The 23,612-nt window shown below is 36.9% G+C and overlaps 1 protein-coding gene across 5 annotated transcripts in view; it reads right to left on the reverse strand.

The window, feature by feature from the left end:
• Positions 1-23,612, reverse strand: part of LOC137645853 (calmodulin-binding transcription activator 2-like) — a 142,446-nt gene that overhangs the window by 51,531 nt on the left and 67,303 nt on the right. For 4 of the 5 annotated variants that reach the window (XM_068378839.1, XM_068378843.1, XM_068378842.1 and 1 more), the window contains 6 exons: positions 21,646-21,877; positions 16,707-16,940; positions 16,022-16,122; positions 15,348-15,404; positions 8,999-9,129; positions 8,188-8,336 (listed from right to left, as the gene is read on the reverse strand). In XM_068378839.1, coding sequence (XP_068234940.1) covers positions 8,188-8,336; positions 8,999-9,129; positions 15,348-15,404; positions 16,022-16,122; positions 16,707-16,940; positions 21,646-21,877 — 904 coding nt within the window. The remainder of the gene's footprint in view (positions 1-8,187; positions 8,337-8,998; positions 9,130-15,347; positions 15,405-16,021; positions 16,123-16,706; positions 16,941-21,645; positions 21,878-23,612) is intronic. The other variant, XM_068378840.1, reaches the window with a different exon arrangement.

Raw genomic sequence — 23,612 nt, forward strand, 5'->3', positions numbered from 1 at the left:
TCGAAACATCAAGTAATGATACCAAGAATTTCTAATAATGTCTAAAGAAATACGAAAATTTAATAAAGTAAAAATTGATAAAAAATATGTAGCTTTATAAATGAACTACCAGTACAAAAAAGAGAGAGAGAGAGAGTATATACAGTATATACTCACATTTCATGCAAGTTAAGAAATAAAATCATGGCGAGTTGTAATCATTTCCATTGTTCACATTTATAATTTGATTTTATTAATACTTCTGTCTATTACAGTATTTCTAAATCAGCTGATTAAGGCAAACTACTTAAAGATATTTTTATTTCCTAAAAGAACAAATTATTACTTCAACTATCATTTTTAATTTAGCATACTAAATTATTTTTATGAGAAATGTCTCATATTTTATTTACTGTTAATTGCAAAAATAGAAGTTTACTGGTTTCATCCAAGTTGTCGATGCATAATAATTCATTCATTTTAGCTCTGTAGTGCTTGACTGTAAAGCTTAACAAATTATTTGTTATATTGTGTTATAACAAAAAAAAAAAAAATGTTATTTTGATAATAAAATAAATTTTTGAATATACTTACCCGGTGATTATAATAGCTGCAGCTCTGCTGCTTGACAGAAAACTCTACGGAAAAAATCCGCCAGCGATCGCTATACAGGTAGGGGGTGTACTTCAACAGCGCCATCTGTCGTCCAGATACCCAGTACTCATTGTAAACAAAGAACTCAATTTTCTCCTCGGTCCACTGCGTCTCTATTGGGGAGGAAGGGAGGGTCCTTTAATTTATAATCACCGGGTAAGTATATTCAAAAATTTATTTTATTATCAAAATAACATTTTTCAATATTTAACTTAGCCGGTGATTATAATAGCTGATTCACACCCAGGGGGGTGGGTAGAGACCAGCAATAAATGTTTACATCATTATGAGCTAAGGATTTTTTATTTCATTTTAGAAGTTATCAAAATAACAAAAACAAAATAAATAGGTACCTGGTAAGGAAGTCGACTTGAACAATTACTCTGCCTTTTTAAGTACGTCTTCCTTACGGAGCCTCGCGATCCTCTTAGGATGCTGAGCGACCCCTAGGATCTGAAGTATGAAGGGTTGCAACCCATACCACAGGACCTCATCAAAACCTCTAATCTAGGCGCTTCTCAAGAAAAGAATTTGACCACCCGCCAAATCAACCAGGATGCGAAAGGCTTCTTAGCCTTCCGGACAACCCAAAAACAACAATAAAAAACATTTCAAGAGAAAGATTAAAAAGGTTATGGAATTAGGGAATTGTAGTGGTTGAGCCCTCACCCACTAATGCACTCGCTGCTACGAATGGTCCCAGAGTGTAGCAGTCCTCGTAAAGAGACTGGACATCCTTAAGATAAAAAGACGCGAACACTGACTTGCTTCTCCAATAGGTTGCGTCCATTATACTTCGCAGAGATCTATTTTGTTTAAAGGCCACTGAAGTTGCGACAGCTCTAACTTCATGTGTCCTTACCTTCAGCAAAGCTTGGTCTTCCTCACTCAGATGTGAAAGAGCTTCTCGTATTAACAGTCTGATAAAATAGGATAAAGCATTCTTTGACATAGGCAAAGATGGTTTCTTAACTGAACACCATAAAGCTTCTGACTGTCCTCGTAAAGGTTTAGTTCGTCTTAAATAGAACTTAAGAGCTCTCACAGGGCATAAGACTCTTTCTAGTTCATTTCCAACCATATTCGATAAGCTTGGAATATCGAACGATTTCGGCCAAGGACGAGAAGGTAGCTCGTTTTTGGCTAGAAAACCAAGTTGTAGAGAACATGTAGCCGTTTCAGATGAAAATCCGATGTTCCTGCTGAAGGCGTGAATCTCACTGACTCTTTTAGCTGTGGCTAAGCAAACCAGGAAAAGAGTCTTTAAGGTGAGATCTTTAAAGGAGGCTGATTGTAGCGGCTCGAACCTTTCTGACATGAGGAATCTTAGTACCACGTCTAAATTCCAACCAGGTGTAGCCAAACGACGCTCCTTCGTGGTCTCAAAAGACTTAAGGAGGTCCTGTAGATCTTTATTGTTGGAAAGATCCAAGCCTCTGTGACGGAAGACTGTTGCCAACATGCTTCTGTAACCCTTGATAGTGGGAGCTGAAAGAGATCGTTCTTTCCTCAGGTATAAAAGGAAGTCAGCTATTTGGGTTACAGAGGTACTGGTCGAGGATACAGATACTGACTTGCACCAGTTTCGGAAGACTTCCCACTTCGATTGGTAGACTCTAAGGGTGGATGTCCTCCTTGCTCTAGCAATCGCCCTGGCTGCCTCCTTCGAAAAGCCTCTAGCTCTCGAGAGTCTTTCGATAGTCTGAAGGCAGTCAGACGAAGAGCGTGGAGGCCTTGGTGTACCTTCTTTACGTGTGGCTGACGTAGAAGGTCCACCCTTAGAGGAAGCGTTCTGGGAACGTCCACTAGCCATCGAAGTACCTCGGTGAACCATTCTCTCGCGGGCCAGAGGGGAGCAACTAACGTCAACCTTGTCCCTTCGTGAGAGGCGAACTTCTGCAGTACCTTGTTGACAATCTTGAACGGAGGGAATGCATATAGGTCTAGATGTGACCAATCTAGGAGAAAGGCATCTATATGAACTGCTGCTGGGTCCGGGATTGGTGAGCAATATATTGGGAGCCTCTTGGTCATCGAGGTTGCGAAGAGATCTATGGTTGGCTGGCCCCATGTGGCCCAAAGTCTCATGCACACATGCTTGTGTAGGGTTCATTCTGTTGGAATGATTTGTCCCTTCCGACTGAGGCAATCTGCCATGACATTCAAGTTGCCTTGGATGAACCTCGTTACTAGTGAAATGTTTTGACCTTTTGACCAGGTGAGGAGGTCCCTTGCGATCTCGTACAACGTCATAGAGTGGGTCCCTCCTTGCTTGGAGATGTACGCCAAAGCCGTGGTGTTGTCCGAGTTCACCTCCACCACTTTGCCTTGAAGGAGAGACTTGAAGCTTTTCAAGGCCAGATGAACTGCCAGTAGCTCCTTGCAGTTGATATGCATTGTCCTTTGACTCGAGTTCCAAGTTCCCGAACATTCCCGACCGTCTAATGTCGCGCCCCAGCCTGTGTCCGATGCGTCCGAGAAGAGAACGTGGTTGGGAGTCTGAACAGCCAGGGGCAGACCCTCTCTGAGGCTGATACTGTCCTTCCACCAAGTCAGGCAAGACTTCATCTTCTCGGAAATGGGGATCGAGACCGCTTCTAGCGTCTTGTCCTTTTTCCAGTAAAAAGCTAGGTGATATTGAAGAGGATGGAGGTGTAGTCTTCCTAACGATACGAACTGTTCCAGGGATGATAGTGTCCCTATCAGACTCGTCCACTGCTTGACTGAACATCGTTCCTTCTTCAGCATGTTCTGGATGCATAACTGGGCTTGGCTTGTTCTGGGGGCCGACGGAAAAGCCCGAAAAGCTAGACTGTGAATCTCCATCCCTAAATACACAATAGTTTGGGATGGGACCACTTGAGACTTTTCCAAATTGACAAGGAGACCCAATTCCTTGGTCAGATCTAGAGTCCACTTTAGATCCTTCAGACAGCGACGACTGGAAGAAGCTCTTAGAAGCCAGTCGTCCAAATAGAGGGAGGCTCGGATGTCCGCTAAATGAAGGAATTTGGCTACATTCCTCATCAGCCTCGTAAACACAAGAGGAGCTGTGCTTAGGCCAAAGCACAGGGCTTGAAACTGGTAGACAACCTTTTTGTAAACAAATCTCAGAAAAGGTTGGGAGTCTGGGTGGATGGGGACGTGGAAGTATGCGTCCCTTAGGTCTAAAGAGACCATCCAGTCTTCCCTTCTGACCGCTGCTAGAACGGACTTTGTGGTCTCCTTGGAGAACGGCTGCTTTGTGACAAAGACATTCAGAGCACTGACGTCTAGCACCAGCCTCCACCCTCCTGTCTTCTTTGCCACTAAGAAGAGACGGTTGTAGAAGCCCGGGGTTTAATGGTCCAGGACTTTGACTACCGCTCCCTTTTCTAGTAAGAGAGACACTTCCTGTTTCAATGCTCGTCTCTTGTCTTCCTCTCTGTACCTGGGAGAGAGATCGATGGGAGACGTTGCTAGAGGGGGTTTTCGTACAAACGGGATCTTGTACCCCTCTCTGAGCAACTTCACAGATTGTGCATCTGCGCCTCTCTTCTTCCAGGTCTGCCAGAAGTTCTTGAGTCTGGCTCCCACTGCTGTCTGAAGAAGCTGGCAGTCAGACTCTGCCTTTAAAGGTCTTGGTTTCTTTCTTCTTTCCACGTCTCCCTTCGGCACGAGCACCTCCTCTGCTGGAGGCTCTGCCACGAAAGGGCGGAATAAATCGGGACGCTGGAGTGTCCATCCTTGGTCTAGCTGACAAGGTAGGCAAAGGGGTGGCTTTGCGAGCAGAGGACGCAACCAGATCATGAGTATCCTTCTGTATCAAAGAAGCAGCAATCTCCTTAATCAAGTCCTCTGGAAAGAGGCACTTGGAAAGAGGAGCAAACAGAAGTTCGGATCTTTGGCAAGGTGTAACTCCAGCTGACAGGAAAGAGCAAAGGTTCTCACGCTTCTTGAGGACTCCGGACACGAACGATGCAGCAAGCTCATTAGACCCGTCACGTATGGCCTTGTCCATGCAGGACATGATGAGCAAGGAAGTCTCCTTCTCTGTCGGAGAGATCTTCCTGCTTAGAGCTCCCAGACACCAGTCTAAAAAGTTGAAGACCTCAAAGGCTCTAAATATCCCTTTCTAAAGTTGGTCTAGGTCCGAAGATGACCAACATATTTTAGAGCGTCTCATGGCTAGCCTGCGGGGAGAGTCTACAAGACTTGAGAAGTCGCCCTGGGCAGAGGCAGGAACTCCCAAGCCGAGAACTTTTCCCGTGGCATACCAGACGCTCGATCTAGAAGAGAGTCTAGCAGGGGGAAACGTAAAGGCTGTCTTCCCTAGACTCTTTTTGGACTGCATCCATTCTCCTATCACTCGTAAAGCTCTCTTGGACGAGCGTGCGAGGACGAGTCTAGTAAAGGCAGGCGAAGATGACGGCATACCTAAAACAAACTCTGACGGAGGAGAGCGCGGAGCCACAGACACAAACTGGTCCGGAAACATCTCTTTGAACAGAGCTAAAACCTTTCTAAAGTCCAAAGAGGGTTGCGTGGACTTAGGCTCGTCAAGATCCGAATGTGGTTCATCAACGTGAGCAGCACCATCATCATCCGAAAGTCCATCATCCGAGTATTGAGGAGGAAGCGGCAATAGAGTATGTAACGGCTGGTTAGCTGAGTCCGGTCGCACGGGTGCATGCGTGACTGAGCCGGACGCAACGTCATGGAACTGTTGTCCAGTCTGTGAGCTGGCAACAACCATAGCAGCGCGGGGACGCACAGCGTCTACTCCAGACTGTCTAGCCTGATGTGGGTGAGCAGTGGCAACCACACTGGGTTGCGGAGGTTGACGCACCGCGTCAAAACAAAACAACTCTGACGGTTGTTGTACCTCGCGAACGTCAACGGAAGGCTCCGTGCGTCGCTGAACGTCAACATGCGGCTGGCAGGGTACACTGGAACGCATGGGTGGCGGAACTCTCTCAACTGGAGTGCGCAAGAAGGTCGCCTCAGCGTCCACAGGACGCACAACCGAGTGTGTGGTTGGTTGTAGGCAAGAGGCTGTACTAGCTGGTGCAGCAGCAACCTTTTCCGCACGCAAGTCCTGCATAAGAGACGTTAATTGGGACTGCATGCTCTGCAGCAAAGACCACTTAGGGTCTGCAGGAGCAGGTGCGGCGACAGACGGTGTAACTGTCTGAGGCGGTACCGCTTTGCCTCTCTTAGGAGGTGAGCAGTCATCGGAAGACTGCAGCGAGTCCGTACTGACCCAGTGGCTACAGCTGGGCCGTTGGACTTGCGCGGAAGGGACCGACTTGCCCTTTAACGGTCGTGAGACCTTGGTCCATGGTTTCTTGCGAGAAACCTCTTCCGCAGACGAGGTATAAATGGGCTCTCTCGTCTTTGTGTGGTAGGGGCGATCTTGGGTAGATACGCCCGAAACCACGGAGGGAACGTCTGTTCGCTGATTAAAGCCTCTCGAACCCATTTGTCGTACGACATTGCTTCTCCCCTGGACTTGGGAGCTTGCAAGAGGTCCCGGACTAGGAGGACGACAGGCACGAACAGACGAACCCTCAAGTGCAACATTATCCACAACACTATCACTCACTTTATCACTTCCCACTGCACTTTTACACTTCAGCTCCTTGACGTCCGCCATGAGCTGGTTACGGTCACTAGCCAGGGACTCAACTCTCTCACCCAGAGCTTGGATGGCACGCATCATATCAGCCATCGAAGGTTCCTGAGTGCCAGAAGGGGGATTAGGAGCAACCACTACAGGGGAAGGAATAGGTTGTGGGGCATGAGGAGAGGAAAATTCAACAGAACGAGAGGAACTTCTCCTGACTCTATCTCTCTCTAGCCTACGTGTATATTTTTGGAATTCGATCCGAAAGCCCAACGCATTCCTCACATCGATCTTCCAATATACAGGTTTTATCCCGACAATTGGAACAAACAGTGTGAGGATCGATAGAGGCCTTCGGAAGACGCCTTGAACAGCCCCTAGCATTACACTTCCTGAATTTTGGGACTTGAGAAGGGTCAGCCATTTTGAATTGGTCAAAGGGGAATTCAAAAACTATCCAAAGTCATCAACAAATAATCCGTAATCAAAAAAAGAATGCAAGGATTTATTGAAGAGAAAGCCTGCACAGCGAAAGCTCAAAACTAGAATAGTGTACTTCACCAAATAGTTGTGAAAACAAATCCAGTTAGCAACAGCGAATTAGTAGGTCTTGCCGGTAGCACGACAGAGAGAAAATTGAGTTCTTTGTTTACAATGAGTACTGGGTATCTGGACGACAGATGGCGCTGTTGAAGTACACCCCCTACCTGTATAGCGATCGCTGGCGGATTTTTTCCGTGAGTTTTCTGTCGAGCAGCAGAGCTGCAGCTATTATAATCACCGGCTAAGTTAAATATTGAAAAAAATGTTTTTCAGACACTTTGTCACATTATCTTTTATATTTGGCATTTACAATAATTGGGCGATGTGCACATTTATAGGTTCCCACCAGTTTTTCTTTTTGTTTCCTCCAGTTTGAGGCACAACTCCCCAATTCCAAACAGAATATTGCCTATGAATATTATTTGGTTTCTCACCTTCAGCTACAGCTTGTTGCATATATATGGTAGTATATTTTTTTATCTTTTCTCCATAACAAATATAGGTATAATGTAAAAATATGTCACATAAGCTACTTAAGTTTGTAACAACTATGAGAATTAATTTTACTATCATATGATGATTGAAATACGAACAAAACAACTGCTACAAAACAGCTTTTGTTTGGTTGTTTTTGCAGCTGTATGAGCCTACCCAATGATTATTACATCACTTTTATAACTTTTATCTTTAACCTATTGAACTAGAAAATGTGATGAAGAAATGGAGTAAAGGAGGTTAATCTATTGTAATTTGGTTTCTCAGAAAAGGATCTCTCATGATACCGGAGATAAATAGAATATTTTATGAGCTAAAATTTTGGGGTCGCACAATGAAAACTATATCATCATACTGTATAACATATTGGTTCTGATGTAATATTCATTATGAAGATATTTTGAACATGTTAAGAAATTATATAAACGACACTCCTTGTTATTCGTATGTGCACATATTGTCAGTGAAGTAGTGGGACCTTGAAAACAGCTGATCATAACCGAAGGTACACAAGGTAAGGCAATCTATACAGACAGACAGACAGAACCGAAGGTAAACAAAACAAAAAGTCTGTGAAAGTTGATTGTTAAAATGCTCCTTAAATTGAAAAGTAGAATAAAAAATTGCTTTATTAAAGCAGATGATATCCTATAAACCAAGAAAATTAAATTATATACATTAAGAAAATATTGATAAAATATGACCATGATGATTACAGCATCATGACACAGCATAATAACTCAAACAGAAACTTCACATTTTGAGTTCGACAAACGTCCAGATCGAGTTACGACCCATTTCTCAGTCCCTATCTCTATTGTAAGTCGACGACTACCTGTAATTATGATGATAAAGATTCCTAGATAAATTTTAATATTCCTTACAAAATAAAACTTTCATTCTCCTCTTACCTATATGATGATATATCTGAAAACTCAAAATTGAATTCTGATGTAGTGTCTGGTGGTTCATCCAATATCACTTCCATATCTAAATCAGATGAGGGAGGGTCTGGAACTGCTGGGCTAGGCTCAAGCTGCATCAGTTCCTCACCATCAGTCTGTTTGAACGAAATGAAATAAAAGTTTTATACCACTGGATTATTTAAGGATGTTCCTAGCTAACCAAAGTAATCAGATCCCTTATATCAATTGTTCAAATATCAACAATCTCATTCGTAACTCAAATATCTTATAAAGGACTGAATTATCAATTCCTTTCTAATATTCAGTAATACAATGGAATCTCTGTATCATTCCAGCTATGAATAATTCAGTCATTGAATTCCAGATAACTCCTAACACTATGTAAGGTAAGCTGCAACACACTAATAAGTATTAGTTACAATACACTAAGACTAGAAGAGTAATCCCTCAACTAATCAAAATTCTGTACTTACTGGTTTCATTATAAAAGTGGTTCTTGTTTAGCCATCTTATTAGACTTGATATATTTTGGTGACAAATCTTTTCTATGTTGAATGGTAAATGTAAAGGGAGATTTATTTTAAGCTAGAAATGTAATGGAATTCCAGTTGGTGGTGGAATATCTTGAATAATCAAGTTTAAGCTGTATGTTATTTCTTGAAGTGCAGACTATCAAAAGTCGAGAGGCTACTGTATGTATAATATACTTTACTACTATTTGAAATAGTAACTGGAATACTATATTCTTTTTTAAAACCAAAGCAAAAGTAATTTGGTAGAATGCTGAATTCAGTACCTTTATTCTCTCAGGAAGAGCAGCAATGATCTGTTCTGCTAGAGTGAGAACTCTACTATCATCGGGAGTGGCAAGCCCTGCCATCTCTGAACTAAGGGATTCTCGGCGACTTGCATAACTGCTGTCCACTCCTGTAGCATAAAAGTTTAAGATAGATTTTTTTTTAAGAACTGTAAAGATTCAATTAACAATACAATAACTTTAATATGTCTTCTTACACTACAAAATTCAGTGGTCAAAATGGTACAATATTTTTTAAATTGAGATGAAAATATAATCTACAAACCTATACAGTATTCTAATATAATTAAAACCATACAATAATATATCAAATATAGTACACGCTGAATAATTGTATACAGTAACTCTTTTATTATGAAATTATATTGCAAAAATTTTGAAAATTATTATAAAGTTTAAGAACATACTGGTATAATAATTTGGTAGCAATATTATACACTCACTACTTGCCACTTATAGTCTTTACTGCTGAATATATTTTCCTACTATTTAATTTGAAAGAATAGTTTCTAAATAAAGACTTAAATAATTTTAACCATTGCATTTATATTCCTAAAATTAACTGCCTTGATACATCAGTCCAGAAATTTGTTTAACTTAGTACTTTTATTTAGCATTTTAGGGATATAACAACAGATTAAGGTAATATGAGATGTTTAGAATTTCAAAGTAAATGTAAGACTAAGACTAATGAACATTTAGTTTGAAAGTTGGGAACTACAAACATTGTCTCAAACATCATTCTCAGTCAAAAAATTTAATTCTAATATTTTTTTTTTTTTTATTTCTATGCTCACTTGATGTTCATATTGCTTCACATATGTATACTATACAGGCTTTGCCTTTCAGTCTTTTCATCAACTTCGTTTACCTACTTCAGATTATGAAAGCATCATAGTGTTATTTAGGTTATTAATGATTATAAGGGATATCTTCTGGATTTATTAGTAATTCCAGTGTAGATTATTCAAAGGAGTTATTTCTGGGCAATCATGATCCTCATTTCCTTTGTGTCTCATGCCTGAGGCTGTATTTTGATTTAGATAATCACTGTAAAGAATGTGCAGGCTTTACTGTTTCTTATAAAAAAGTATAGTTCAGAGGAAACTCCAGAGGAGACTAGGCTAGTTGATTACAGTGGGGATGCTGATGCCACCACAACCATTAATGAGTTTTTAGACTTTGATAGTCTTAAGCTATTCGTCTTCTTTGGCTTCTTTTGTTAAATCTAAAAAGTCCAGTGAGTCTTGGAAAAAGGCAGAAATTCTAGTCTAATCTTCTCACTTTTAAACCTTAGCCTAACACCTAGTTTTGTCTTGTGGTTACAGTGCACCAGTCAGTAAAGGTTCTGATGATGCACAGCGCATGACAGAATTGATCACCTCTCTAAGAGCCTTGCACCCTTGAATTATTTCAGTTTCACCTACTGTGAAACCCTCAATAGCCTGCAATCCAATTTGCTCTTTTTGACCACTGGACTCCATGGTAGATTACCGAGTTGGTAGCCTGGATCCTAATATCCCTCTGTTCAGTGAAGTAAGTGTTCATGAGAACTACAGTACTCATTTTATGGTTCCTGTGGAACAGGGTACACAGGGTACCCATATTAGATAAATATCTTAAAAGGTTCAGCGCAAGCTGATCGGTTACATCATGTTTCAGATGGAAATTCACATCGGTCTTATGTAGGTTTGGCCACTAGCGCATCACAAGTTTTCCCTAATGCTGTGAATGTAGGTGTTAGTACCTCAAATGCTGAAATAAGCCGCTTCCTTAGCGTAGGCACAATGGTTCCCATCAAAGAGGAAAAAAAGAGTGAAGGCCTGTAATTAACATTTTAGATAATTCATCAGGACATGAAAATGAAGATAATATGGAAGAGCTGTCAAAATATTTGTGCTTAAAAGTAGAGATTAATTCAGTGGGTACAGGCAGGCTATGATACAGTATTGTGAATGTTGCCATGAAAAATAGAACCTCAGAATATTTTACTTTAAAGGGTCACCATCAGCAATTCCTCAACATTTATTTAGAAAACTCACTTCAGAAGATAATTTCCCTTATTCTACCCTACATATAGATGACATTAATCAAAATAACTTTCACTCAAAACCAATATAAAAAGCTTTATATTTTAGTCAAAAGATTCTATTATGCTACTACTTTACCCCTGTTCCTGTCACCTTTCTAGCATACTCCTTTCACTTTATAGTGTAACTGCAAAGAGTACCTCCAGTTGCATTTGGGTGCTGAATCCTCACAGGTCCTAACTATACTATATAGCTCAAAGTCATAAATCCATCCATCTGTTTAGCCTTCACCTATTATTTAATTTCTAAAATTTATTGCCATACCTCTACAACTTTTTCTCGACTCTTTCTTCATCAATATTTGCCAAAATCTTCCTGTTTATTTAATATTCACTTTAATATTAAAATGGCTATTTATGTTATTCAATACAATTTTCCCCCAAATAAACTGGGTTTCTCTGAAAATTGTTATCCTTCCTTATTATAACCCCTGTACAGCTTTGCCTAACTTTGCCTTTTCATTAACATCAAGCTTTAAATGCCTACCTCTCTAAATACCAAATTTCATATACCTTACCTATAGATGGTGATTTTATGGTAATTTAATCATAAGGTACATATAGAATGCCTTATATTAGAACATTAAATGTCAGGAAACAATGGCTTCTTGCCCCAAAATACTTGAGTAATCTAGAGAAACAGTACCAGATATTATTTTCTTGGCAAACTAATAATTAACTTTACTGTATTGTCAAAACCAAATTGTTTACATCACCATAATCTACAAAGATCTACATTTGAAAAAAAACCTGAAGATTTTGATCATAACCAATTTATTATCTGACAGATCTTGTATAGATGTTGGAAGGATGAGACAAACATGGAGCTGATATTTCTCAAGAGTAGAGTACAGTACTTGATTTTGAATGCATGAAAAGCCATAATTTCATCAAAGCCTGTTATTATTATTAAAGAATGACTACGTGGGCAAGATGTTGCATAATCCTTAAACATGTGAAGTGTTGATAAAACAATCTCTGCACTTTATAACATTTCCTATGCAGATCATTCAGAAGAGTGAACATTGCCATAAAAAATGCTTTCCAAACAATTTACCACCATGAAGTAAATAAAAACCGATATTCAAAGGTGCCCTTCTGATGTTAACTGTCAATAACTATGCCACACAGAGAGCCTCTCCATCATATCCCAAAGGAAATCCAAGTTGCAATCAGCACAAGGCAAACTTATAGAAGAATCCAAGAATATAGTCAAGGGAAGAGGTGGTAAGAAGGAGCCAGACCTTTTAAGGGTATTCTTCTGGAGACATCCCAGGATTATCTTACATTTTTCACCAAAGAAATGGTAAAAGGGACTGGTTGCTCAAAAAAACCACCCCACAAGCCACATATTGGAATTTGCAGGACTCCGAGGCAGATGTCTATTCTGGCAATCTACATATGGAGATTGTTACCACACTGCAGATGGGATCGATATAAAGAAAGTAGCATCATTTGCATAAGCAACAAGCTTGTTATTAAGGCTAAACCACATATCATGCATATATAAAATGTAAAGGGCCACAGACACTACCCATAGAATCACCAGAAATTAAATTTATATAGTCACCATCATGCCCATCAACAACAAATCTTTGCAATCTATTAGTTAGAAATTCAGTAAAAAAATCTAAGACATTACCCACTAATTTCCACCTGTTTAAGGAGGCCCGGCCGGTATGCCAATACATGGGGTATGGGACAAAAAACACAAAATCCTTAAAATTCACTGAGCTTCATATAGCAATGGAGAATAATACGTATACAAAATATTTTGTAAAAATTCCTCTTACTTTCATAGTTACAGCATAATTAGTAAAAGTAACTCGATAAACCCGAAACATTGATCCCTATAATAAAATGCAGTATCTCTTCTGTTATCGTAAATTTTGATACTTATTACATTTTAATATAAAACAAATTGTGAGCAATAGCATCTGTATAGATTCCATGAGTCACAAGATGAAGTATTACATGGTAATTACACCCTTTGGCCTTCAGTGCTAGCATAAACCTCATAGAGAGTACACATTTGAGTTTGACCTCTGACATTCACTTATTTTTACGTCTTTTTCTTGGTTTCGGCAAGAATTTCATCATGCCAAAGAGGAAAAGATAATTTCAACATCTCGCTAACATAAGGAAGAAGAAAATTTGCTCTAATAAGAGTTCAGAAGTGGGTAAAATCGGTGTTATTAGCGGAGTTAGTGAAGGAGAGAGATGAAGGAGTGACCGTCTTGCCTAATGAAGCAAGATTTTGAGCAAAGGGATCTTCATTTATGATTAAACTATGATAAATAACATTGTTTTGGTATATTAATATCCAAAAAAAGGATCATAAAATTCATAATAATCATGATTTATTAATATTGTCTTTGTAAATATACAAAGAAATATATGAATGCCTGTATTATTATTATTACAGTATTATTATTATTACTTGCTAAGCTACAACCCAAGTTAGAAAAGCAGGATGCTATAAGCCCAGCAGCTCCAACAGGGAAAATAGCCCAGTGAGGAAAGGAAAACAGGCATATAAAATATTTTAAGAAGAGTAGCAACATTAAAATAAATATCCTATGTAAGCTACTGTATAAAAACTTTAACAAAACAAGAGTTAGAGAAATAAGATAGAATAGTGTGCCCAAGTGTTGCCTCAAGCAAGAGAACTGTAAACCAAGACAGTGGAAGATCATGGTACAGAGGCTATGGCACTACCCAAGACTAGACAACAATGGTTTGATTTTGGAGTGTCCTTCTCCTACAAGAGCCATATCTCAAAATTATACTTATTGACCTTCAAATTCTATCTTCTCCTATAGTTTTAAAGATATAGCATTGAAATTTTATATATAGCTTAAGGGAGACAGCATAAAACCATAAAATAGAGTACTTTTTTTTTTTTTTTAAATTCATATTTTTTTCTTAGCTTTTTCCCCTGACTTATAGGGTTTATTTTTTTTTACCATAATGAAAAAATTCATATCTAGCAAAAAAATTACTTTTAAAAAAACTTTTAATTCTATTTGAGGTCTACATCAGGTCTATATAGGGTAGTAATCCCAGGTCTTAATATTAATTTTAAGTATCAAGGGTGGAAATAGAATTTGAAAAACACACATTTTCAGGATAAATCGCCCTGGCGTCGCAGAACTGAAGGTCAGAGGCAAAAATCCTATGGAATTTGGAGATGTCCTAAGTCACCTTATTAACTGGTATGAATGTCAAAGTCCTGTCCTTAAAAACCATCATTATCCGGCCGGCCCCCTTAAGTTTAAAAATAGGCCTTGTAATAAAATGGCCAATATTAAGCTATTTCCCTTGACAGAGAGATCCAAAACAAAACACTTCTGCCACATTCATATTTCAGCTATGGATAAATTCCCCAAGCAGAAAACTTTCACAATATTAGCAACATCATACTCTTACACAAATGATTCACCCACAGCACATCAAACCCTATATACACACAACATTACTCACTTCCATCTTGCATGTACTTAAACTTCTGGATATTAAGGCCCTTTATGTCTAATAATTCTCTTAACCCTTTTACCCCCAAAGGACGTACTGGTACGTTTCACAAAACCCATCCCTTTACCCCCATGGACGTACCGGTACGTCTTTGCAATATTTTTTATAATTTTTTGAAAAAATTCAGGCATTTTCCAAGAGAATGAGACCAACCTGACCTCTCTATGACAAAAATTAAGGCTGTTAGAGCAATTTAAAAAAAAATATACTGCAAAATGTGCTGGGAAAAAATAACCTCCTGGGGGTTAAGGGTTGGAAATTTCCAAAGAGCCTGGGGGTAAAAGGGTTAATACCCTCCATATAGCACTTTCTAGGATTTCTTATCCTCATCTCTTATGCCTTTTTTAATTATATACTTCCTCTATCTAATCATTTTTCTTTTTACACAATTCTCCCTCATGCAAATTATTCTTACACCACATACTATGTAGAGTTAATTTAAAAAGCTTAAATTTTTATTCACTGCTGTGAGTATATTTTAGTGAAGTTTTCATTATATTAAAAACTGGTGATCAAATTTTACTGAATTGTAAGAAAAAAAAAAACTGAAGCAAAACAGACATAAAATATTTCTTGTAAAATAATCCACCAGATTAGTATCAGCTCTAAAAATGAAGTATACTGCAAATTACTCAATTATGGTACTTTCAATCTATCACACTGATATTAAAGCTATTAATGTGTCTGTCATATGAGGAAGCTTACCTCTTAAAGATGAATGATCTTCTTCTTCCCCTTCAGTCTGAAGCTGACTGCTTGCACCTGCGACAATCATGCCATACTTGTTACAGAAGTTTGTTACCAGAAAAAGTTGAGGCCCTCCCAACATTGATAACATTCAAGAAATATATTTAAATCATTGTTAAACTAGCCATATAAAGCTTACCTGATTTTAATGAATTGCAGAAGCAGACCAACACTATGAAGTAACTGTATTACTAATTTTATATAAATTTATCTAAAATTTAAAATAGAACAATGAAAAAAAGCTGTGCTAAACAATATATGGAAGTGGCATTTATGCACTGTATCTTTAAGAATACAAAGAAATTGGTTCAACCAGAATTCAGTTGAGAAACATGCATAAACAGACCCTTTGAGTTCAAAGAAAATGTAATTAAAATTATACTCATGCCCATGTAAATACAGATAATATTATGAAAGGGATTTCTAAATACCAAAAGCCATAAGGATAAATATTTTTAAGCAAACATGACAGTCTACACTTTGATAAAAAGCATCCTTAATTTCAAAGCACCAAGCTTTGATAATTTATGAAAAATATACAAAATACCCTAGTTAAATAAAGTATGCTTGTTGCTTGATGCATGTAGCATAATATTTCCTTAAAATTGAGCAGATTTAAAAGTATGAATTACCTGGAGTAAACTGAAAAGGCATTGGAGAGTCCAGTACATCATCACCAGCACTGTCCAATGTGAGGGAAGGCGCTGAAACTTGTGGACTAGCACCTTCACCCCTGAAAGGATTCGCCAGTATTAAGTCAGTAATTAAAATGTCATAATCCTTTTAAGAGCTCATGAACATTAACTGGATAAATGCAAGACATTTGTTTTATGTTTATGTTCACACACTGAGGTCTTGTAATAATAATACAAGTAAAGGTGCAGATATGATAAAAGCACCATCTTTATATACAACCTCCTTATTTTAAAAATTCACTTATAATTTAAATACAATACTTCTAAAACTATAAATCAACACGAAATACATGTTAATCAAAATCAATTTGAATTCAAGATAAACATGAAATTGAAATGAAATGCCTTCAGAAAATATGGCTGGCCCAGGGCAAACTCATGATCTTAGTGTTCTAAATATGCTCATTGGTGAAAAAAAAAAACTTTTCAAAACAGAACAATAATTCTGCTATGATAAGATATATTTTATTGATCAATGGGAAATTGCAATCTATTACAATGTAGTTCATAATCAGCAACTTTTACTAGCCTAAAAACATGCAAAAAATACTTGAAAACTGACATTAAAAGTCAATAGAAAATCACTCCAAAAATACATATTCATTTTCTTCAAAAGACTCACCGTGAGTACTTTTGCAGAACATCAAGGCCAGAGTCTAAACTCGCTCTTTTGAAGGTGTCCACATTTGCTAGATTTATTCCAGAGTCTACTGATGGTCTTTTAATTAGCCTTCCTCTTCGGGCTGATGTTTCACTCCATGAGGATACCGGGGATGGGCATCCAACTGGACGACACTGATCTTCACTGCTCAGAGGTAAATCAACACTCAGATGTCGTTGCTTCTTGAAGTCACACCTACAAATACCAAGATAAAAAAACAAAATTTGCCAGTACCTAACATCCAGATCTAAAACTATGATAAGAAAACTTGGTGTTTATTTTTTCATACAAATTGAAAATCATCTTATTTTCACCATACTATATGGATGTTTATTAATAAGAAATAGGAATTTTGAGCATGTATGATTATAAAATTTTAAGTTTCATAGCTGGTCTACTGTGAGAAAATAATTCTACAGATGAAACTGTTAAGGGGTGCAACTCTTTTCCATTGAAACATTTTGTTTTGGGGCCCTTGCAAACTTAATCTACTTTTTTATTCCTCAACTGATTTCCATAATTTTAAAGACAATTTTCATGGCAAAAATTTTATAGAACAGATTTTCTTGCTAATTTTTAGATGCATTTTTTTTTTTGCCAAACATAATGGCAATAATAGTTAAGATTGCCATTTTTCATATACAAATTTTTATAATTTTCCTAAACCCTTCTGAAAACTTTTAGAGCATAACATTTCCTATCTTTTCATATATGAATGGTATATATTCGTCAATAAGCAAAAAAGTAGTCAAAAAATTTCTCTGTGTATTTTCTGGGCAGATTTTACACTTTACACATATTTAGTTATCATCTCTGACACTTTTTGCATTATTCAGTATAACCATAACATGAGAATTGTAAATATTTAAATGAACAGACAAAGAAATACTTTGATATAACTTACAGAAATGCAACATACGTTCTTTCAAGACGAGATTGAAAGAAATAAATTACATTGTCCTCTTCAACATTATCTTTTCCAGCCTTAATGAAAGAAAATGCTCCATGTGAAGTTTATGGGAGACTACTATAAGTATCTTTACCTCATATTCTTGAAGAAAGACTTATTATATACTTACGATGATAAGAGAAGGATTACATAACGGATTTTGAAGCAAAGCGAAAAATCTATTTTTGGGTGAGATGCCCATGTCGTCCTGATGGAAGGTTCCTATTGGTAGCTTTCAGTTTCGCCACTTTTCCCCCTCCAAGCGAAAATGCTATTTGGAGTGAAGATTGCCATGTGTCATATCAAGATATACGTCCCCTGAAATGCGATATCCTTAAGAAAAATTTAAGGATATTCGCGCCAGGAGTTAGAATTCTGGAAACCTAAAGGTCAATTCTCTGGGAATATCATTGTAGCCAAATATCCCTAAGAAAGCTACCAATAGGAACCTTCCATCAGGACGACATGGTTTGAGCCCAAAAAAGTGACTAGATCCGCTTATGTCAATATAAGAAAAGTATGTTTTACTCATAAAACAAATTGTTTTTAATAAAAAAAATTGAAACATGAAATATAGACATTCTCCTAGCTAAAAATGCAGTAATCTAAATTTTCTAAATTTCAAGCAGATGTCAAAAGTTACACCCCTTACGAGATTCATTGTAGAGAGGCTACAAATTGACTCAGATTAAGAAAAAAACCGTAGCACTGTAGTTTGAAAATAAAAAATGAACACTTAATTAGACACAGAAAATAATGTAGCAAATGTGTAAACAGGTCTGTACCAGATGAAAATTCAAGTAAATTGTGCACATGGTGAAAAAGAAAATTCATTCATCATCTATTCACATAAAGGAAAATACCACTGGAAATGTTAATAATTTCCACTCTTCATCCATAAATTTGCCACTTGCAGCTTCCTACACTGATAGGCAGTCAACCAAATAGGTACTATACTACTGCAAAAAAAACTTAATTGCCTGTCACTCACCAACTCGCCTACTCATTAAACAACACAGTTCAAGCATAGGCTTTACACATATGCATATCGCAAGCCATCCATTTTACCCTGCACAAAAATAATGGTGTGGTTTCCTATATGGGTTGGAGTGTAGCTTTATATCGTATATTGCGAGTGTCTGCCACAGCATTAATTAGCATAACAAGGGAAATTTTGTTAACCAAGTCTACTGTATAAATCAGGAGTTGAGAGGCAGGTCAGAGGGGTTGATAACGGCCAACAGGTCAAAAGGGGGTAGATAAATGGTGGGATCAATTTATAGATATATAAAATATGATAAGATATAAGTTGCTCATACATACTGAAGCGGGTTTAGCCATGCAAATGTAGTTCTAACTAGCAGATGAAGAGATAAAAGTGACTAGTGTGGTGACTTCCGAATGCCAATCTTCAACACAAATACCAAAGCCCTTACTACTGCTCATCAAACAATTCAATAAAAGGATAGTATTCTAACTTATTCAATATTACATAAAATATTTCTGAAGCCTGTCTCCTATTATGATATAATCATTATGTGCACACATTAAGTACAGTATACAGGGAGGAGTAGTAGCTGGGAAATGACAATAAAAACATAAAAATTACATTATACCTTTTAATACAAAGTAATTATTATTGTGTTATTATCATTTGTGTATTTGTGCATTTAATTATTTATAAATATATATCTCTGGGGATTGATGAGGGATTTAGGAATCCATGGAGTCAATGGTCTAAAAAGTTTGGGAACCCCTGGACTATAAAGCAGAGTCTCTAAATGCATTTCAATTTATTTAAGTCTTGGTGCAAAGCCCAAGAGAGTTCACTGGATGTTATCTCTTACAGAGATAGGAAAAATTCTACATTTAATAGACAAAATGTCAAGATATTTGTTGAAGATGCCTGAAAGTAGGAAAATAATGAATCTTCAAGATACGTGGAAGTATCCCTATTGCATCTCCTATTACAAGTAAGCTTGAAGATAAGTATTGGTAAAAACTGAAAGCAGTTTAAATTTATGGATCGAGGACCTGCAGAGGATTCCCAAGTGGTAAAACGGAAGGCACATAAGCCTTCATGAATATTTTTTTTTAGTAACAGTATTACAGATTTCAAAGGGTTGTTTGGATAAGTTTAAAGGAGAAATTATTTGAAAAATTTAAAAATCCTAGGAGAACTGACATCTGCAGATGCATCTAGCAAAGTTGAGAGAAGTAACTAGAGAAGGTTACAATCATAGGCAGGTCTTTAATTATGATAAGATTTTTTGGGGAGAAAAAAATGCCTAGTAGGACCTAAATAGACAAAAAGTAAAGAATGCATCTTGGTTTAAGGCTTGGAAAGATTGGTTGACCTGGTTTCTTTATAGCAATGTAATGAGCCACAAGATAAAGCCAGCTGTTGTGCACAGAGCCAAGATCCCCCTGGACCTTGGAAGACAAAAATATTGTATGGTTCCTTTTTAAAAGGGAGAACAAAAGTTTTTTTTAGGTACAGGTACTATATTGCTCTGAATATATAATGTTCCCAGACAACCTTCAGATATCACTAATAAAAACGAGCATATTCACGACAAATTTATGCTTCCCAATATGACCTCAGTACTGCAACCTCCATACAAAGGCCGTACTGTATTAGGTGCATAAAAGTTTCCTACATTCCGCAGGTTTTCAAGATGATCAGGACTACTATTAATGCAGACCTGGACACAAATGTAATGAACTTATAAAATTTGTTTACAATCACCAACCATTACATTCATTAAAGGGGTAATGGGCAAGTTACAGCCTCAAGATGTCAATGTTTGTAAAAGAAATTTGTGGTATGAGGTTTTGAATGATTTCAAGGGTTTCTCACAAATTGATGGTGAATTCAAGAAGATACTATACATGGCTAGAAGAGATGACTACACTGTTATGAAAAAGAAAAACTGATTAAATCGTTGACAGACGATTATGATGAAACTGAACCACAAAATTGAACTTTAAAAAAATTGAGTGAAATTTTTAGGCAATGATAATGACACGCCTCCACCTTTAGACACTTTGCACAATCAGCTAACTTTTGATAGTGATGAGCTTCATGAGCTCTTGGCATTGCTAACTTTCTATGTTAAAGTTCAGACAACCAGTATATCCTCACTTAAAATGGGAAGTCTGGTCCTACCAGCCCTGTTGCCAACCTAACTAACTCCCCAAGTTAAGTCTAGTGTTGATAGTGTTTCTTTCAGATTTGAAAGCCTCTCACAGAACCTCCAATTCTTAGATTACTTTAGACCCTTCTGCTGCTAAACCTTTGCATGTTCCAGTGCCATTGAAGACATATCCCTAATTTAAAAGACATAGGAACAAACGATAGAAGAGTAATTGCATACATCCAAATTCCTATTGGTTATAGCAGTCAATCATAGTTCTCTCCCTTTTACTATCTTCCATGAAATTGTTAGGACTATACTGTATGTGGTGATGAAGGTATTAGTGTAAAGACTGTAACCCATTACTTTTGACAGCTTCACCCACTAGCTATCTATACAGTATAATCATGCACAAATTGCCTTCTCTGTAACCCTTTTTATATTTTCATTAACTTCATTTACAGAAATTCATCATTTTTATTGCCTATCCCTGCCTTTTTTGTCTAATTTTGCTCTTTTTCTCTAGCTATTTATTTTTTCCACATTCTTAATTATTTCTTGTACTTTTCATCAGTCAGTAAATCCTACACATAATGCTTAGCTTAGTCCCTAATTTTGTCTATTCAAAAGAAGTACAAATGACACAACCATAGTTGTACAGTAACCTTGAGTACAACATAAATTTCTTATAATTGATGAAAATTCTCAACAAAATACAACATACAGTAGAATTTGTGAAAATACATTACAACTTTAAAAACTAAAATTATAGAGACAAACCTGGATCATATATTTCTATTTTCCAAAAACGTACCTGCGTGGTGAAGGCCGGAGGAACACATCAGGTGAATGGTGAACTATACCAGACAATGTAAAGGCTGGGGTTGCTCCAGGGGTAGTGGAAGTTGATGAGGCTGTAGATGTGGAAGTAGAGAGCTGTGTGCTAGATGAAGATGCAGACAAAGATAAGTGAAGGCCCTCAATACTGCCAGTCTGTGCTCTTTGTCTTTCTAACAGCTGCAGCTCATCTGCCAATTTATGATGACCTGAAATTGATATCTATGTTAACCTTTGATAATATAGATAAGCACTGCTACTTAAAAATATTACTATATATGAAATTTTATGTGAAACAGTAAATTTTGTCTCATGTATATCCTTAAACATCTGAACCAAAGAACATTCAGCTGGTAATCCTATCCACAGTGAATGTATTTACTTCACTTTACAAATCAAATAACTAAAGAGTATATCAAGATTCAAAAGACTATCGCTGAAAATGTTTCCTTTCATTCTGCATAGTTGGAATACAGAAATCTATCTAAAAGGTAGTGCATAAAATTTTCATTTCTTAAATCAATAAAATATCAATGACAATACTGAATTCTGAAATAATTATTGTTGGAACAAACTAACAGTTAGTTAACCTTGAATGATATTTACATCTTCAAAACATATATATAGATAGATGTAAACAATATAATTATGCAGTTTATATTTTTCCATTTTGCATTAACTATAAGACAAAAAATTCTCCAGAACTACATGATCTACTCTAAACAAAAATGAGCACGGGTTACAAAAAAAATAAGCATTAATTTTGTTGATGCACTTAGCAATATATACAGTCCCGAGTCACAACCTATTTGGCTCAAGTGGTAGGACTCAGACCCATTAAAACAATGCTATTTTGGTGTTACTTCAAATTCATACTCCTTTTTTCTCAATTGATTTTTTCCATCCAATAACCATTTGAAAGAGAATTTTATCCTTTAGATGTACATGGGAAATTTTCTTAGCTTTCCTAGTTTTTATATGTATTATTTTATCAATGTATAGGAATCACTTTCAACACAGCCATTTCTTATAGTTTTTTTTTTTTTTTTGGAAAGGTAAAGTACAGATTGTATCCAATAAAATTCTACATTTTTTTCATGTCAAAATGACAAATATCAATTCGATATTGCTGAAAACAGTAGCAAGTTTTCTTCAAAAATTTCATGCTTTGAGAAATAGGGCTTCAAAAGTTTTTTTGCATAGATTGCTTGATTATCCTTTGGTAGGCAAAGAATTGACTTTAAGCTATAATTTTCCTTATCACTGGTCATCATAAAGACATATTCATCACATTTCAGGGTTATTTACTCAGCACTGATGAGCACCACTCTTCAAATCTAGAAATATATACGCTACATATACCAAATTCCTACACAAGGTAGACAGTGCTAGCATTATATATTCTCATCTGCTTACTTTCTGGGGATATTTTTCTCTATAGGCAAACTTAGTTATCATCTTTGATACTCCATATACATCTTTCAGCATACCTATAGCATAAAAATGTTAAACATATAAATGAGCAGAAATGAAAGTGGTAGGTGAGAGAGGCTCTCTCCCCAATGGATCATATCTACATCAAAATATTTCGGACATCATACCTTCAAAAGCTACACATTTTCAAAATAGATCAAAATACTGTAAAAGTAATACCTCAGGATACAAAATTAATTCGTTCTGGAGTGGCTCTCGTACAATGATTTTCTCATAAAATGAATCGCGTTTTCATGTAAATCGGATAATTTATTCCAAGCCCTACGAAAACACCACATTAAATTTTATCATGAAGCTATAACCACAGTGAAAGAGCTAAATACACTTGAATCATTCAATATACCTCACCTAACTGTTAATACCTGTAAATGACATAGTTGCAATGATGACGAGTGTCAATTATGTGAATAACATCAAGCACTGGCTCTACTTAAAATGGCATAACAATGG

Source organism: Palaemon carinicauda, chromosome 8 (assembly GCF_036898095.1).
Source record: "Palaemon carinicauda isolate YSFRI2023 chromosome 8, ASM3689809v2, whole genome shotgun sequence".
Classification (NCBI taxonomy): domain Eukaryota; kingdom Metazoa; phylum Arthropoda; class Malacostraca; order Decapoda; family Palaemonidae; genus Palaemon; species Palaemon carinicauda.